This window comes from Amaranthus tricolor, chromosome 11 (assembly GCF_026212465.1).
Source record: "Amaranthus tricolor cultivar Red isolate AtriRed21 chromosome 11, ASM2621246v1, whole genome shotgun sequence".
NCBI lineage: Eukaryota > Viridiplantae > Streptophyta > Magnoliopsida > Caryophyllales > Amaranthaceae > Amaranthus > Amaranthus tricolor.
The window spans coordinates 21,950,322-21,969,822 of NC_080057.1; the positions used below are offsets into that span (position 1 = coordinate 21,950,322).

The following is a 19,501-nucleotide window of genomic DNA, read 5'->3' on the forward strand; positions in this document are numbered from 1 at the left end:
TATTTTCTACTTCCGCCGTTCCATTTTAGTTGCTACATTTGCATGGGCACAGGTATTAAGAAAAGTGATTGACTTACACTGTAGCTGATTGTTTACTTTATAGAGTATAGTATTTTATTATTGTTAATTGAAAAAGAAAAAGGAAAAATAGGTTGTTAGGTTACTTTATAGAGTATAATATAGTTTTTATTATAGAGTATAGAGTATAGAGTAGGATAAAAATAAGAGTAGGTAGAACTTTAAATGATTGTTTTAAACTAAAAAAGGAAATGTAGCAAGTAATATGAAATTGTCAAAAATAGAAAATGTAGCAAGTATTATGGAACGGAGGAAGTATTTTAATACATCCCAATAACCTTGTTATCTTTCTATCTTTGAACATGATTTCATCACTTTTACTCTTTATATTTTATCTTTTATTTTAGACAATAACCTTACTATTTTAATTCATTATGTCCAACGCTTTATCTTCATGCCATTTATAAATGGGAAAGAGTATTCAAAATAGACCCGAAGATTTCATATTTACCCGACCTTAAAACTGAAATCAACTTGACCCCATCTTCAAAATGCATTTAAAATTATATAAAAATCAATGTAAATACAAAACTCAATTTTAAATCAACTTAAAACACTAGAATCAAAATCGACTCAATGACTCAAATCAACGTCTCTTTTACAAACTAAATGAGAGTTATGAGTAATGAGCAAGAAAACACTTAAAAGTACAATTAGCTTGAGGATAAGACAGTAAAGTTATGATTTGTTGATGGTACAAGGTAGAGATAGTATCAATTGAAGGAAGAAAGAAGCAATGAAATCACAGTGCTTCCATATTAATTTTTGGCAATTTGATTTGATTCTTAATAGCCGTGATTATGATTGTGATTGTTTGCCAGCTATAAGGTTGGTGAAAATTTTATTATTTGTTCATTTTAGTCATTTAACTTCATTTGATTTTTAACACCAAAACTAAAAAAATTAGGTATAATAAATTAAAGTAAAAACATATTTAAAAATGAAATAAAAAAATATATAAAAAAGATGAGATTATATTAAAAATTGAAAAGTAAGATAAATTTATTGAGACAAATTAAAATTAAAAAAAAAAGAGTGGAAAAACAAAAAATTATGTATTGTCATTAGTTGAGTAGCTATCTTAATTATATGGAGTAGTGCACATCTTTTCTTAAACACAAGGGCTTTTTTTGTTTGCATCACTCCGCATTACACATACATTTCCCTATTTGTCTTCACCCTCTCATAAATCATAAGTCATAATTGCCTCATACATGTCCATGTCTCCTCTCACCACAAGAAATATACGAATGGCGAAGTCAAAATTTTAAATTAAAGAGCAAAGTTGAGACATACAAACAAAATATAAGTGAAATCTTCACTCGTAAGTGTTTGTCGTTCATTGTTGGTCTCATATCTAGATTAAGGAATAATTAATATAATACACCTTTTGTTTTTATTGTTGATATGTAAACTACTTAAGATCTTATATTACTTAACAAAAAATGTAAGTTATATCTAAATTTAATCAAAATTAATATCACTTATATACATAAAAATAATTTTTTTGGACCCTAAAAAACTCGGGGTCTTGGGCGTTGGCGCGCTTTGCCCTTGTTAATCGACGACCGTGGATTTGTGACAACTAGCTTGGTAAAACCTAGTCACTTACCATGATCATGAACAAAAAATCAATTCTTGTATTACGCCTACCATACTCAGTGACGTTCTACACTTTCTAGCCACATTGTCTAAATGTGGTGTCAAATAAGCGGGAATGTTAATTTCTTTTTTTCATGATGTCCATCAACTCTAAATATCTGCTCATTAAAGCTATCAGTGTCTCAAGATTTCAACCCTAAATTAGCTCCTATTTTTTCTCAACCTAGGTTGAGACAAAAAGAGGTGAAGATAGAGCGAAAACAATAGTAGGGAATTCAGACAAAATAGAAACCAAACGGAATTAGTGTTACAATGGATGAATGAACATCTAAAATGTATTAGAGATGTGGAGGAACAATGATGGGATCATAGGAGTGTTAAGAAAAAGTAAGTTTTGAGAAAATTTAAGGGGCATGGTAAAGAAGGATACAATATGGTAAAATTATGGGGAACATATATGGTTTGTCTGCATCATTAAAGGAAAAAATTTTTTCATTCGGATCCTGCCTGGTGCGGGATATTGGGAGTGCCATTTACCTTTAATAAGGCAAGGAAAAAGTTAAGAAAAAGAAAGAGTGTTATCTTGCATTAAGAAAATGATGAAATGAGAAAAACTTATCTAAATGTATAGATATTTATCAACTGAAGACAAATATTGGGACAAAGGAGCAAAAACAAAGATTTTGCAATCCAAAGGCAAACATGACTTGTTGGCTTGGGAGAACAGGTTCACTGATAAAGTTATTACGTGTACATAAAACCGTTGAATCATTCCGAGTGCTAACGTTGGTGTAAAGAACTCATCTAGGTCGACTTGTAAATTTCTATCAGCTGGTAATCTAATGGGATAGCACAAGTTCGGTAGAACTAGAACGCTATGCCACTGCTGCATTTATCCTTCTCCAAGAGCAAGTTCATCATGATTGAGCAGCAACGAGCCAACGACAACACAATTTTCCACCGCTAGGTAGCAAGCTGTATAATTCAACTCGTTAATTTTCAGTCCTTGAAATGCCGAACAAAAAAAAGGGGATGAAGAAAGGTACAAAATAGCCACATATATGAAATACCAGCTTTTTTGTTGGGTGAGGCAGAAATCATATTATTGCACATCATTAGATGGTTTAATGCTCAATGAAGAAGAATACTTTCAAGCGAGAAATATCTAGCCGATGCACCAAGACTATGCTTTAGTTGGTCTGCTTCTTTTCCACCCTCCCACGACCCTGCCTTGGGCGGAACTCATTGGGATGATGATGACTAATCCATATTTGCCACAGCAAGGCATTCCAAAATCCAGCTTGATTCTCACTTCATGCAATCCAAATGAGGTAAAGGAAGAAAACTAACAATTTATTGTTTACAAAATCCACACGGTCGAGCAGAAGGGTTTGTTACTCTAACTATCCATTTCACCTCATGTAGCAATGTGACAATCTCACCACTGCAACATGAGTATTGAGTATTGACACTTCATTATTTCATTCCGAGTAGATAACTAAGCAAGAGAATCATAGGTTGGTCTAGTAATGAAGACTTTCTCTTCCACCCTTATCCCTTGTGATAGGGTAATTCTCACCACCTATCGTAAAATCAATTACCCCTCTCCCTCTTGCCAGTGAGGGATTACTTTTACCCCCAAAATCCCAACAAATAGGCAGAGTCTGAGCAATATTAGCGGAAAGAAACTGTTAATAGTTGACCATTATATGACTCACCATTGGGGAAATCACATGAGAAAGTTCATGAACTTGCAAGATAGATCTTGACAATGAATACAAATCAAGAAACTTGTGTAATTCAGGGATCAAAGAATCAAAGTTGAAGAGTGAAAAAATTTACTTTCATGCACTTGGAACACTTGGACACTTAACGAGTAACATGGTTGAACAAAGCTGATAATATTTGACCATTGAATATAACCAACAACGAGAAAATCAAATGAAAAACTAACATCAAATGCTTAATGAATGATAACTTTAGCCTTGTTGCCTTTATTTATCTGATGCCTTTATAGACAGCAATTACTGCAGAAAACTAACATGCAATCCAAAATCAAATGAGGTAAAGTTTGCGATTCAGAGATCAAAAATTAAAAATATTGGAGATCAAGCAAAAATTACCCTGGGACAAGAATATGCTACTTGATAGACAGCAACTCCCCCTTGGAAAATAGATTCAAAAAAACTGCGAGTGTTGGATAGCTCGAAAGGTACTCAAATTCCCTTGCACTAACGAAAAACCCTGCATAATAAACAAGGGAAGGAAAATTGCAAGTCTGAAAAGGGCGGAATGCAAGAGCAAGAGAAAAAGAGGCTAGAAAAATTACCATCCATTAAGATTACAAACAAGTACTACAACCATCTAGTCGACATGATGGCGAATGCGGATCAATCTGTTGATGAAGTCTTTCTCACGATAATAACTATTCAAATCAGAAAAAGAAAAAAGAAAAACAGTTATGATCGGTATTTTAGTATCAATTTTACTAGAATACAGCATGAAAAATTGCAATGTGAAAGAGAAGGGATGTTTCAGCAGTAAAGACAGTACCAACATTACACCTCTCTGCAGTAAAGATACAATTACTTAAGAAAAAGACTATCTGATGCCTTTATTTATCTGATACCTTATTTTTACAACTGTTGCCTTGTTGCCTTATAGCCACTATTATTTTTTTCAGAATAAATGACAATCCAATGCCTTATTTCTTCATCTTTCAAACTTGAGTAAGTTCTAAAAGACAGACTAAACAGCTCATAATAGCGGATATCCTAGTTGGGAGAACCGGAAAGGAGGGAGGGCACCATATGATGCAAAAGTGTGGGAGCAGCAAAGCAAACAGGGGAATGGCAAATAATTTTTTTGTCTTCGTCTGGTTCTTTTTAGATTTCTTCGTCAAGGGAGAAGGTGACTAATAAACACTAAAGACGAAATAATAGAGAGAGACTTACATGACAGAAGCTGAAATACAAAAACAGATGAACCCAACAGAAAAGTGGAGCAGAAACGAATTCCAAAAATTTTCTTTGTTCAGAAGCATTTTCTCAGATAAGAGAGTGATCAGTCCAGAAAATATAAGCACTGTCCAACCAGACGGCAAACAGCTGCGAAATGAAAATGACGAGGAACCCTGGATGAAATAAAAATGACAACACTAAGGATGAGCAAATTTCCGATAATGGATTCACCACACTACAGATGAAGTCGGGTAATAGTGACAAACCTGAAAGTAACGTTTGATAAAAATAGCAGAATATACTATCCTAAGTGCCATATCTTCACCACAGTCAAGGAGACGAAAATTAGGGAACAAAGCATAGAGCAATATCATTAGTCCATTCTACCAAGTACCAACAGATCTAAAGACGTCAGATTTAAAATGTCTCATTTATGAAATCATTACCACAAGGCAAGATAGTAAAAATCATGGCAAAAGTACATGAACTTTATGAGATGAACTCTTTGTTTAACAAAAACGCCAACACTAAATTAAAAACTAAAACTTTTTCATTTTAGTTCTTGTGCATGCATTGGTATATATCTATAATCTATATGATATGGAAGAAAGAATACCATTACTTTCAGTATTTTCAAGCATTGTAATAGACTACTTTAGCAGATTCAATCAGAAAAACACGAAATATGACCACTAAACCACAGCAAAAATTTAATTTTACAACAAACAGGAATTCGTAATTGAGTTGAGACTCAGTATCTGCATTACAAACAATTTGTATCAAAATCGGTTCATGACTGAATCCCTTAGGTTCCATAACGAAACCACCCAAAACTTTTGGTTTAGTATCACAGTGGCTAAGAGCATAGCCCGATATTTGATAAACTTAATTTATTAATAAGAAAATGAAAGAGAGAGAGAGAGACTCATAAGGGTATAACTACAGGGAGATATTTACTAAATGTAAATCATTTAACCACACTGGACTCAGTTTAATACAATGTTATTCATTGGACTAAAGGAAATAAGGAATTTTAAATAAAAGAAGCAAGAAGCCAAGGATACTTGTGAAATTAGCTATGATTAAACCAATTGCACCAGCTGACCGTACGAGCATGACATTCAGGAGAATATAGATCAATGAAAACACAAGCAACGAATCATTTGAGCGCTTCAGTTGTGTCTCATCAGCCACAGCATGCAGGAAAGCTTCTGATGTTCCTGATGCATAATGATACGGACAACTCAATACTTCCTTTTAAGTCACATCAATATAACCGTCTTAGAGGAATACAGATATAAAAACAATTTTACAGTACTTGCTGGTTTTTATTAGTAAGGTGAACAGCCCAACTGAGCTAACACTTTGTTCATGTTACACCAGCTGGCTTTGCAGGACAGGCTCTAGAAGAATGAGGAGACAAGGACAAGGGAAATATCCAGAAGAGAACATATCAACATAGAGATCCAAATGAGTTGAACAAATTGGGTAATATCAGCAGTTGCGTGAGAACAAAACTACAAACGTGTCTGCAGCCGAAGCTTATGTCTGAAAGAAAAGACATGACTAGAGAAAATAGAACTATCCTGTATAAATATCCTAACTTCCATGAGGTACAGCAATTAAATTTAAATGGTTCAATTTATCACTAACCATTCATGGCCAGCGCCAAAACGTACAGGCAATAATATCTGAGAGCAGTTGAGGCTTCTCCATCGCTCCATTTTTGACCATACAGCAATCTAATTAGAGAATAAGAATAACTTGGTCCAAAAGCCATAACCACAAGACCTGAGCATATAATCAACAAAAAGTCTTAGGAAAAAAAGAGAACAGAGCAATCATAAACTACACAAAAAGCTAAACAAAAAAATAAAATAAAAAATGAAATATAATTTACCAACACAAGACAAAGAATAGTAAGGTTTGATGCAAACGAAAGCTTAATCCATGAGTTCATCTCCAAAATCAAAATAACACATGAACTTACAAGAATTTTAGCAAGTGTCACACATGGAGCTCTCAATTCGAGTAAAACAAGTTGAGCTTGCATTATCACAATTGAACTTGTGTCAATTTCAGATTGATTAATAAAGATATAAAAGACCGTATTTAAAATTGAAGAACTGCATATTATCACAACTTGATCACATTAGGTTGGAACTAATTTATGTTTATGTTGAATTTGGTTTCCAGATTAATTCACTAACTTTGTGTTCATGTACCTTTACAGCCATTTTGTTGTGTTGTGGCAAAGATTCCAGCTCAGCCATGCATTATCTGAAAAGTTACTTTGTACTTCCTCTGTGCCTTTTTACTTGCAAATTTGTGGGTGAAAATGGTAGCGACATGTAGCAATTAAAAGGTAAAGAAGTACATATTTTGATAGGGAGGAATTAACTTGTATGAGAAGGTCTATTTTAAGTCATTTTCAATTCACAACCCAACCACACCGGAAAGGTGCAAAGGCACTATAAATCACTCCCTCCATCCCAAACTAATAGTCTCCCAGCCAACACTTTTTACCTACTTTCACAGTTTCACACTACCCTCAAAACAAAAAATAACCAAAAGCTATAGAGTACAAGTTCATCAGATTTTCACTCATATTCAGAAAGGAGAAAAGACAAAATAGGAACAAGGGTGAATATTCCCTTTGAAAATAATCCACTAAGCAGATATATATGGCAGAGTGCCAGAGTTTAGTCACAAGCTAACCAAACCCATACATAAGTACAAAGTGCTTCACCATCAGTGGCATATTATATATTTTATCTTTTAAGTGAGTATTTCATCAAGAATCACAGTTCACACAAATGGGTCTTCTAACAACACATTTTTACCTTTAGTTAATGTTGAAATCCCAATTTGATAAGTATTTAAATGAATAACCAAAAGATATGAATTATTAAAATCATAATTCCAGTTCAGAAACTAAAAAAGGTCCTCAGAAAATAGATACCCTATAGAACTTCATAAATGACGCAACAAGATCAAGGAAAATACCAATTAACAATACAAGCTTGAGGGCTTCTGATAGGCGCTGTCCTAGATCATTCCTTCGATCTTTGGATTGTTCTGCGGATCAATATGTGGAATTCTCATAAATGCGCAGTCAATTATCTAAAATTTCATAAAATGGAACTGTCAATGAGAAAGAAAACTACACATTTCAAAAGCAGACTAGGATTCTAATCACTAAACTGGATATCTCCTGTAGGCTCAGACTTAATTCTCAAGGAATCAAGGCTGGGCTGACAAACATATACAGATGTCCAAAAGGCAATCAATTCAACCAAGAATGAGTACCACCAATGTTAGACAAAGAGTGTTACCAATAAGAAGAAAAGAGTACTCAAATGTGAGATATTTTGCAATTTTTACCATAAAAGCAGTGGCATAACTGCTTTGCAGTTATACACTTATTTCAGTTTAGAAACCTCCAATGGTCTATCAGGGAGCGCTATTTGAGCTTTTTGAGTTTATTAGTTTTTAGAGAAGTAACAACAATTACAACAAAATAACATTCCATTACCCCAATGCCATTCAGTACCTCCCACCTGGGGTGGGGCTTTAGAGAAGAGAAGTAAGTCATGTCTTATTTATCATTAGTAGCCAAATCTCTAGAATTATCTGGCTTCAGCTATAGATAGGTAGTTGAACAAAGACAAAAGGCCAATAAATTTAGGTTCAACCCTAGTTACCAAAAGCCAAAAATTTCCCACCTAATCCTATTTTGGAAACTTCATCTCCAAAAATCTAGATTAACGTTTCAATCTCCAAACTCTAGTCTAGACTAATGTTCTAATGAAAAATATCTCATTCTACAACTGATTAAATTATTACACCAAAAAGGATCCCATCATATAAACCCTTTGTTCCCGAAACTCTAAATTAATGTCTTGTGATGCAGTTTCCCTTCCTCGTATGCCGTTTCCCTTCATTGTATGTTATTTCCTTTCTAGTAATATCGGATTTAACAAATCAAGCAAAATTACAAATAATAGCTTTAAACTATTTGGAACAGAAAACAAAAAAACCTGAATATTATCTTTTTTACTCTTTGGTCAAGAAATAAACAGCATTTGATTTGAGAGAGACGTTAGATCAATCTAATGACTTACACTTCCTTTTTCACGACTCTAGCTTTTGATTTATGGCTATTGGCTCCACCAAATGCCCATGCTGACTCAATAATCATGTGAAGAAGTTAGTTAGACTCGTCAACTAATTAAAAATCTGAAAATGCTGTTGAATCCATTTTCCTCAACCTTTTAATGAATAAATAGCCAGGCAACAAGACAAATAACACACATAAGAAATTTACCCACTGTAAAGGTCGTATCTTTGTCGAAAATACTCAAAACATGACTTCCTCCTGAATCATGTCAACAGGATAGTTTGCGTGCTTTCAGTGAGCTTGATCGTGCATAAATCATTGAAGAAATGCACAAGTTAGCTAAAACATGAGTCATACATAATGAGATGTACACTTTATGTCAGGAAAAGGAACCATCTCTACAATGGACTTATTCCAAAAAAGGCTAAAATGTCAACTGAGAATATCTAGTAAAAGCATAACAGTCCACAAATCACCACAAAACACTATGCTTAAAGCATCATAATCAAGAGTGGGTAAGAAGTAAGAGCAGATTTGGCAAAGCAATCTAAATTTTTCCCTTAAGCAAAGGGAAAAGTTCTACGGTACCCATGAAAAATATAACCACATATGCATACCATAAAAATTCTGAAATTCAAGGTAGAGTGGTCAACACTTGACTAAGTAGAAGCGTGGTGAAAAACCATAGAGTTCTACAACATAAGCTTAAAGAGAATACAAAGGGGGAACAAAAAAGAGCTTAACCTGATGCAGACCTTGCAAATATGGCATATGAACTTTCTTCAAAAGGAAGAAATACCATTCTCACCACTAAGCTCCCTGCAAGAAAAAAAGTAGTAGATAGATTACAACCAAGCTGTCATGATTGGATTGTTCAGTTGAAGATCATGATATCAATGTATACTAGTTAGAATGTTAGATCAAATGCAACTGAATTTAAGAAATTAAAAGACAAGATTGAAAATAAATCACCTAATTTGTCGATCAATCCATATACAGCTTGGTTAAATGGTGTATCGAACCACACAAGAACCAATTTTTCTCCTTCTTGAAGAATCAATTTACGAAATGATTGAAGGGTAAACAGTGTACACATCTTGAACAAAGGCTTATCATAGTTCAACATGTCACAAACTCTGAGAAAAAAGATACAAAATGTCAATGATCAATAAGCATACTGACAGAAAAGAACACTCATCATCCCGACACAAGGCAAAAAGCCTCCAAAACAGAGAGGATCTATTTCAACTCCTTTCAAATAACTGTAGCGATTGTTATGGATAACGTACAAGAATATTTACCATTTTTTATGGGTGAGATGTGAATTAAATTAAATAGAGAAAAACATTAGAAATAGCTCACTTCCAAACATACTTCCTTAGAGACTAAATTCTAAAAATTAATTATGAAATAAGGTGTACTTTGTACATGTTGTAAACACACCAGCAAATGAATTTTCCAAAAACAGTTTGTGAGCATATGCAGAGTTGCGCATAGAGATTTCTGATGCAGTAAGTGACAGGTTCATTTAGAGGCTAATTTAAACTCGTTATATCACCAGATTGTTCTTAAAAACAATATTGTCCAATAGTATCTCCAAATTTCAAGGCATGACTAATACAAGATCAGCATCCATGGATTCCGTGCTATAGTTTCTTGCACATCTCTAATGCTGGCCAATATAGTTAACATTTGAGCTATTTCAAAGATATCCAGACTCCAAAGTTCAAATACTTAAACGCAAGTAGAATAGTAGACACAAATAGGAATGAAATGTTTACCTAAAAGGAAAAAGCTTTGAACGTTGTAATCTATGAAAAAAGACAAAGTAGCCCCAATAACCTAGGAATATGCAACCTCCGTAAGATACTTGTGATAAAGCAAACACGATTGCCTTTTCCTGCAAATAATAGAACAATTGGATTCACCAACAGAGATACTAAGCAAGTAGATTGAAATAGTTTTAGTGGAACTTAAATATATCATATAAATAACACAAAACACATAGAAGTTTCACTTCTCAAGCATTTATAGACTGGCAATTCAGAAGAAAATTTTCAAATACACGACTAGAAAAGCCCAAGATATTCATGCTTAGATTAAGGCCTCACAATTATCAACAGAAACTAATTTAATGGTCCAGGAAATTCATTTCAGGAGTACATACACTATTACCTCTATAATTTGCTTCACTATGGTCTTACAAAAATTATTTCTCAATCTTGCATTCAAATTCTTTCCTCCCCTTTCTTTCTCTTTTTTATGCATTAGTACCAAGAAAACTCTGCAACAAATATAAATCATGAACTTTTGCAACCATAAATTCAGATATAGGCTCATCAATAGGTGCTATTATCAAGTCCAAGCCTAAAACCCAATACTTTGTCAGTATGACTTGCATAATTTAAAGCCAACCAAGTATTTGCTCAAAATTGGGTAATGAAGAAAGGTTACTTGGACTCGTATACCCATGTTTGACCCGTATACGAGTGCAATTGTCTGACTTTGATATTTTATGAAAACCCCCAGGATAGTGAACCAATTTAAACCGTCCCAATATTTTACTCAATGTCAAGTGTCAGGATTTAACAAGGGTACTTGAGGTAAAGTGTAAAGTGCCACCAATAGACTTGAATACTACTTGGTTGTCTTGGAGTTATCCACGTTTTTTTAAGTATATAGAGAAACAAGAACTGTTCACAAAGCCTTATGTTCGGATTACACAAAGCCTATCTCACATAAACATTACGTTTGCCTTCCCAATTGGTCAACAGAACTTGGTTCCGCAACACCAAACCATTGGCACAAAATTTCCAAGGGTCTACAAACAAGTAATAAAAATACAAATTCGCAAAACATCTTGGGGTGTCGCCCATGCACAAATCAAGGGAAAATATAAAATAAAACTCAAATCCTTGGGCCATCACACCTTACCATGTCAATTTTTCGAACAATTAGGACATAACTTGTCACACAACGAGCAAGCGTTGCAGCACTTTCAACCACCATCCGCAGTTTGAGACAAAACATATATTGAGCAAGAATATAAAAAGGTTCGGCCAGAAGTTCTAATGAGCATGCAAAACCTGCAAAAATAGGAAAAGTAGCAGTTAAATAAAGGGAGAATCCAAGCTTTGTTTTGTTCAATAAAAGGTCATGAGAACTATACTTAAGAAGTAAACAAGTTTCCATGTAACGTAGCAAAAATATATCTTTTAAGAGAGCGAGGGAAAAGTCAAACTACCATGTTCATTGCTTACCCAACCAGTTTCTTTTCCATAAGATTCACACATATTTAGAACATTGTTTCAGTCCATTTCCATTATGTTCATAGGAGTAGATTCATCAAACAAGAAAAGATATATGTAAAACAAGTTACCACAAAATCAACCTTCCTTCGAAACCTCCTGTGATCTGTGTTAATTACAGAAGTTCATCATGTTGAACCAAATAAGCATTTGCTACAAGGAAAAGCACTTGCCAATTGCCAATTGCCAATTGCCCATTTCCAATTCCCAACCGCTACAAAAAGCATCTAGTAAAACATTTCTAGCCCATCCTAGCAAGCATAACAAAATTTTTTCCTGACAGAAGAATTATATGATGCAGCTTCGTTTACTACAATGAAATGATTAATGAAAGGAACTGGAAACCTAAGTATAATAAAATGATTACAGCTCAGCTCAGCTCAGCATATATGTATCACGAGATTCTGCGGTAAGTTATACAAATGTTGAAAACAAGTGACTGGCTATGCTTATAGAAAGACAACTAAGTAAAGAAAGAGGATAATCATATCATGACAAATAAAAAAATATGAATAGAGAGGGATAAGCCACAACCACATAATATAAACATTATCAAAACACTTCAAACAATATCTTTTATTCTATAGTACAAAAGTGTTAAAACGGAAAGGCTGTTAAATATAATTTGTTGGTATACCATTTAATAATATAGCTTGCCCATAGGGGCTGGAATAGCTGAGTTCTTGCCACCAAAATATGAATGCACATGATATCACTATGACAATTATTCCAAGAGGAAAAGAGAGCCATGCTACTTTCAAAACCTTCGCAGCATAGTCCTCCATAGAACTGTCATCGCTGCATCAAGGAAACTACTCAGCAAATCTCACATCACCCAACTTCTTTCATACAAGAGACGGGTAGAATAATCCCTAAAATTGGAAAAAAAAAAAAAAAAAAAAAAAAAAAAAAAAGACCAGAGAAAGCACTTAAAATGGCTATGTAAAGCCTTGAAGTATTGGGAATGGAGTACAAAAGCCAATTCAATAATCAATAGACTGTGTTACAATTTCACAACAACATCAACGTCAAAAAACCCAACAATTTGTAACAACAAACAAAAATACCAAAGAAATGAAAACAAATGAAAGAATGCAGCAAACTTACCTCTTGATTTCAGCTCGCATGCATGCTCGCCGAAACCCTTCTCGACTTAAAAACAATATACAAGTCACGAACAGATGAAATTGAACTGCATAAAGCTGCAACATAGAATTAATAGGACACATTAGTGAAATAGTACATTAAGAGCAGCACAGAGACCATAAACATAGTGAGTCATTTTTCCACCCTAAAATCTTATTAATTAATAAGAATCATATATCCAATACTCTATTGATCCATCCATACTGAACTGTAACATTGTACCAACCTCTATCATTTATATAGATGATGTAATTCAACTAGTCAATTAAACACCCTAAATAAAACTTGATTATACCTCTCCACATACTAAGTAGCATTTTGGAAAGTTCAATCAATGAACCATTATAATTTTAAGAGAAATGACATAGTCCTACTATTGCTCAAAGAAAAATCATCACCAGTTATCAATACATTTTGGGCTCATTACTCCCCTTCTAACATATACAATTGACCGGGATTTCTTAAAAGATATCCTTATAGCCTTAAGCTTTCCCATGACTTTTGTCAATATCATAATGACCTGAGTCACAGGGGCTCACTTCTCCCTCATTATTAGTGGCTTTACCATCAAACCAGTCAATACAAAAGCAGTTAGGGCAAGGAGTTCCCATGTCCCCATTGTTGTTTGTTCTCTGCATGGAGTATTTATCAAGAACATTGCAGTATGTTGGTAAGGTAAGACGGTTCAAGTTTCATTTCAGATGTGCCTCATTATCCCTTAACCATCTATGTTTTGAGGATGATCTCCTCTTGTATATAGGGAGAAAATTAGTTACACTCATGCTCTAAGGCCTTAAATTGTTCTTTGAATTTTCGGATTTATGCCTTGACAAATAAAAAAATACCGGTTTATGCAATAACAATAAAAAAAACAAATATGTACTTTGTAGGAATGATAGACTCAATTCAAGCCAACATTTGCTCCCCTTCAAATATCTTCGAGTTCAAATCTCCTCCAACCAACTTAAAGTTGAGGAATGTGAAAAAGTAACTGAAAAAATCAATCAAAGAATTATAGCAGCAACATAGTCACCTTTCCTATGTGGCAAGCCATCAACTTGTTAACTCAATGCTCATAAGCATGGTTGTATATCGGGCTCAACTCTTTCTCATGCCTAAAGATGTCACCAAAAAAGTCAATGCAATTTGCACGTCCTTTTGCTACAGCACTTAAGGGAACTTCGAGCATATATATTGCAAGGAAGACTCACTATGGTTAAATGTGTTCACGGGAAATATTTGAAGGAGAAAGATTGGTGAAACTATGAGGCTAAAAAAAAACAGATAGATTGCAGACCATGGGGTTGGAATTTGGATATTAAATTCCTTAGTCTTATTCTGTTTACACATTTCAGTCACAACAAAAGTATTATATTGTTGGCTCCAAATTCACTAGAGAAACAACAATCTTCTTGGTTGTTGGTGCTATAAAAAGAAGAAAGTTGTCCCAGGCTAATGGAAAATTATGGAAAATTACTAGGTCATAATGGAAAATTATGAGCAAAAAACTTTTAAATGATCAAAGTTTATCACTATGGAAATGACATGGTACATTTCATGAAAATTACAAGACAAATCATTCAGATTACCACTTAATTAGTATCAACAATCAAACGAGATCTTAATCGCATATTTGCATTGGAACAATGGACACGTGACTTTTCTTTAACTGTAACTAAAATTCAAAGAGAAAGTAATTAATTTTTGCATTTAATTGTGAACCCAATACGAAATTCAAGCAAACCAACAAATATAAGTAAAAAATTCAATAAATATCAGTAATTGCAGAACCAGATTAATTCTTACAGCATAATCATAAGCGGAAAGATGTCTCACTATCCACGTATTGAAGATAAAAGGTATGCCCCTCGCCAAGAACTGTGTTGCTGAAGAAATGTAGTAATAGAAAACACAGATCAAATAAGCAATTCAAGGATTAAAAATCAAAGCATGAATAAGAGATAACGAAAGAGAAAAATAAACGAACCCATAAGATACTTGAATGTGCGGGAAAGATTTGGTGGATTGCCATTTTTGCTCTGATGTTGCATCCTTTAGATTCTAGTCTTTTGAGAGAACGATTTGAGAAAGAACCTTATTTTAGATTTTCAATACTTCTTCAACATTAGAAAAAATGGCATTATTCATTCATCGTTCTTAATTTGTGATTTGTTTTTAATCTATAAGTTAAAATATAGTTAGGTGAGATCTTATTTGATTCCTCTCATCGTAAAGATTATTAATATCAATTTTTTATAATTTTTTATTATACATAATTAGAGATATTAAGAATTGAATTCGCGCATTAAACTCCGATGAAAAAAATAAATGTTGCAAGTAAATTGGAACGGATGAAGTATAAAACAAATAAACAATAATCATGTGTTGAATCCAAAGAAGCTTGCACAAATCTCGGGTGAAACCGTCTCAGTAACAATCTCTCACAAGATGAAGCTTTACAAAATTATAACAACAAAGTTTTCGACTTATAACCACTATAAATCAAAACACATTGCAATTAAGTTGTTGGGTTGTATTTTATCTTTGATTAAGTATAAGTGGGCTTTTAATTTATTTTCTTATTCTAATCTTTTGAAAATTTATTTCATATTTATTATAGATTTATATATTTATTTACTACAATATGAATTTTATTCTAATATTTTAGAACTAAATTTTAAATTACTTAGTTTTAAAAAAAAATTGTTTTAATCGACAAAAACAATGTTATATTTATTTTCTTGAATTGTGTAGAGCAAATCAATCGTGATATTTGTTTTTTGAAAATAACATTGTTAGCACCGGAAAATACATGTTTTTCAAGAAATGGACGCCGCCAATTTTAATAAAACCGGTCAAAATGAGAACTCATATGCCGATTTTTTTACACGTATACCGAAAAGATATTTGAAGACTTTTTTAATGCACTAATAATGTTGAAAAATGAGCATCATGATCAACTTTAAGGGACGCTTAATTTGAAAATGATCAATAAGGGACTCATTCCCATTCATAAAACATAATTCAAAACTTATCAATAAGGAATCATTCCCATTCCATCTCATATAATCCAGCATTCCACTCTCGCGACATCAAAACCCATTATCTACCATCTCGATCCACACTTGAAACAATAACTTAATAATGTTTAATAGCAAATCATAGTCAACATAGCTCATATAATATTGTTACGCAAAGAAAACATATTCAAGATGCATGCAAGAGTTAGCAACTGCGTGTACTTACCAGCAACTGCAAGATAACAAGTCGCAACAATCACTTTGAAAGAAGTTCTTACGCCCCTCTTATGAACCGGGTACCTATACACGTTTAAAGTAAGACTAGTAAGTCTACTTGACTTCCTTTAGGAGTTACTTGCTCTACTAAGTACCCTACTTTAATCCTTACAAGCCACAACTCATATGAATATGCAATCTAATCATACACACAACATGTGTACTCACAAACATTGCCATCAATCAATCTAACTATAACATTAGTTTCCGTTAAATTCTAAAACAAGGCATGTTCAAGGGGAAAAGATCTAATTCACACACTTTTGCAATAAAACAAGACTATGAGCTTAAATTGTAAAATGCAGTGTATTAAATATGACTTCAATGATTCAACTCAAGGTGATAATGATTTTCAAGCATATTTGTTACATTCCTCAAGGTTTAAAGTGACAAAGCAAGAGAACAAAACAATTAGTAGCTTAGGCATCTCGTAACCATAACAAGAAATTAGTTTGGCGACAATTGCAGACTAACCACGTCAATTAAACCTCAACCATGTTTCCACAATTGCAATGACAACACTTAATCACCGCTAGCGACACATGATATGATAATTCATTATTAGTAATTTTATACAATAATTCTTTATTAGTAATTGTTTATCACTAACTCATTATTAGTAGTTTTTATCACTAATTTTTTATTAGTAATTTTTATCACCACCAAACCAACAATAATAATCACATTCACCACCAATAGCATAGTTAATTTATATTTGACTATTAAAAGTGACCAACAACTCTAACTATTTTTAATCATCAAAACCACCATTATTAATCAAAAATAACACTTATCAAAAGCTTCTAAAAATTTATCCCAATATCACAAAATCACCAAATTACATAAAACTAGTACATACTACCTTCAATTTCATCCCCAACACAAACCCTAGTTTATTCATTTTCAAATCTCACTTCTAACACTTACCCATTACATATTCTATCAAGATATAAACTAATTTGAACTAAGATTCATGAATTTACCCAAAACTTTCAAGATTAAAAGCACCAATTTTAGATAAGGATGAAAAAGCTCACAAAAATAGAGGAGAAGAGAAGGGAGGCGCGCGCGGGGGTGGGCTGCTACCGGCAGCCTGCTAGTAGCAGGGCAGACTGGCGGCCGGCTGGACGCAGGTGGGTGGCCGGTCTGGCGGCTGCTAGCTTGCTGTGGTGGTTCGGAATTTCTTTGAGGAGGAGCAAGGGTTTAAGGGAGAATAAGAGATTGGAGGGAGGTAGTAGTAAAATGTGAGGATGGATTGTTTGGAGGAGTAAATACATTTTAAAACTTTACCCATAATATACTTGGGTATATCACAATAAAAAAAATAACCCTAGCCTATACTTAATTTTAATTTATTTTAATAATAATATTAATAATAATAATAACAATTGACTGCTAAAATACAAGAAAAAAATAAAACGTATATATTTAAAAGCTAACAAAATTATTCGATGATAAATACATTAAAAATATTTTTTCAAATTATTTAAAATATATTATTGACGTAATAAATTATAGGGTGTTACATAAAGTTTACATCAAAAGGCGTTGGCGGTTACTTTATTTGTCCATGATGGTTTGAGTGGTTACTCCATGTTTCCATGATGTTGGGGTGGTTACTCCATGTTCTCATGATGTAATCATGGGTGGTTACTTTGTAACATTAACTTAATTTCTTTTTACCAACTGATGTAATATATAAAGGTCTCTAGTAATTAGAATTAGATGATGCAAAACACAAAGTGAGAAAAAATAAGAGAGAAAAAGTTTGGAGAGCCATTGTTGTGGTTTCTCGTTCATCTTGTAATCTCCCAGTTTATAATGAAAGTTTATTCTCGGTACCGGTGGATAAAGCTATCACATTGATAGTGAACTACGTTAAATTTCTCAGTGTGATTTGCTTTATTGTTTGTTTGAATCTTTATTGCTTTCCGTTATTGTTTTCGATCTTTACTTCCGTTGTCGCACAACATGAATATTGATTTTGAGTTCTCAGTTTTTAGGGTTTTCATTTTATTTTGATTTTTGAGTTCTTAATTTTAATGTTGAGCTTGATCTTCTCATTTTTATCAATGATTGATGATTGTTCTTGTTATGATTTTGGTTCCTTCTTCTCTTTCCTCATAATGAGCAACGTTTGCACAAGTGTTCTATAGCTTTTAAGAAGCGAAACCAATAGAAGTAAAACCTACTCCTTATATTCGACAATTTCACATCCATATTCAACAATTATTGCTAAAAGTATGACTAATTTTTAAAATAATTGCTCTGGTAAAAACGATGCTAGCATCTTGTCAGTTTGAATTTCAGAAAAATCTGCGTATGCGTATACATATCGACAGATTTTCAAACTAGAAAGCCTATGAAAGTGATCGTGACATATTTTTTTGGGAAAATATATTAGCACGGTAAAAACAGTGTTAAATATCTTCTTGATTTTGGTGTATGAGTACTCGTTTCAAATGGAATTTCAAACTGTGTCCTATAAGATGACCACAACTTCTATTTATCGAAAAATATTGTTAGGATCGGTATAAACAACGGTAAACATCTTTTCGGTTTGCGTGTGGGGAGAATCAATGTACGAGTACTCATTTTTTCTAGATTTTCAAATTAGGCGTCCCTTAAAGTTAATCATGATGCTCATTTTTCAACATTATTAATGCTAGTAAAAAAGTCTTCAAATATCTTTTCGGTATACATGTAAAAAAAATCGGCATATGAGTTCTCATTTTGACCGATCGATTTTATTAAAATTGGCAGCGTCCATTTCTCGAAAAACATGTATTTTCCGGTGCTAGCAATGTTATTTTCAGAAAAACAAATATCACGATTAAAACAACACAATTCAAGAAAATAAATATAACATTGTTTTTATTGATTAAAACAACTTTTTTTAAAAACTAAGTAATTTAAAATTTAGTTCTAAAATATTAGAATAAAATTCATATTATAGTAAATAAATATATAAATCTATAATAAATATGAAAT

At 33.1% G+C, this 19,501-nt stretch overlaps 1 protein-coding gene across 9 annotated transcripts; it reads right to left on the reverse strand.

The window, feature by feature from the left end:
- Positions 1–1,111: 1,111 nt before the first annotated feature.
- On the reverse strand, positions 1,112–17,769 carry LOC130827912 (uncharacterized). Of its 9 annotated transcripts, none has more exons than XR_009047255.1 (18): positions 17,548–17,769; positions 16,461–16,534; positions 15,202–15,280; positions 15,021–15,100; positions 13,176–13,270; positions 12,706–12,866; positions 11,695–11,846; positions 10,542–10,660; positions 9,733–9,896; positions 9,505–9,579; positions 7,647–7,718; positions 6,294–6,431; positions 5,705–5,860; positions 4,907–4,959; positions 4,635–4,813; positions 4,010–4,105; positions 3,804–3,924; positions 1,115–3,707 (listed from the first exon to the last, which is right to left on the reverse strand). XR_009047255.1 is itself a non-coding variant. In XM_057693813.1 (17 exons), exons 3-16 carry the CDS (start codon positions 15,263–15,265, stop codon positions 4,045–4,047), a joined length of 1,569 nt encoding a protein of 522 aa, XP_057549796.1. In that variant the 5' UTR covers positions 15,266–15,308; positions 16,461–16,534; positions 17,548–17,769; the 3' UTR covers positions 1,114–3,924; positions 4,010–4,044. The 9 variants fall into 9 exon arrangements, 5 of the variants coding, with proteins under 5 accessions (XP_057549799.1, XP_057549797.1, XP_057549796.1 ...); XR_009047253.1 differs by having other exon boundaries at positions 1,115–3,717; XR_009047252.1 differs by having other exon boundaries at positions 1,116–2,655; positions 2,751–3,924.
- Between the last annotated feature and the right edge of the window lie 1,732 nt (positions 17,770–19,501).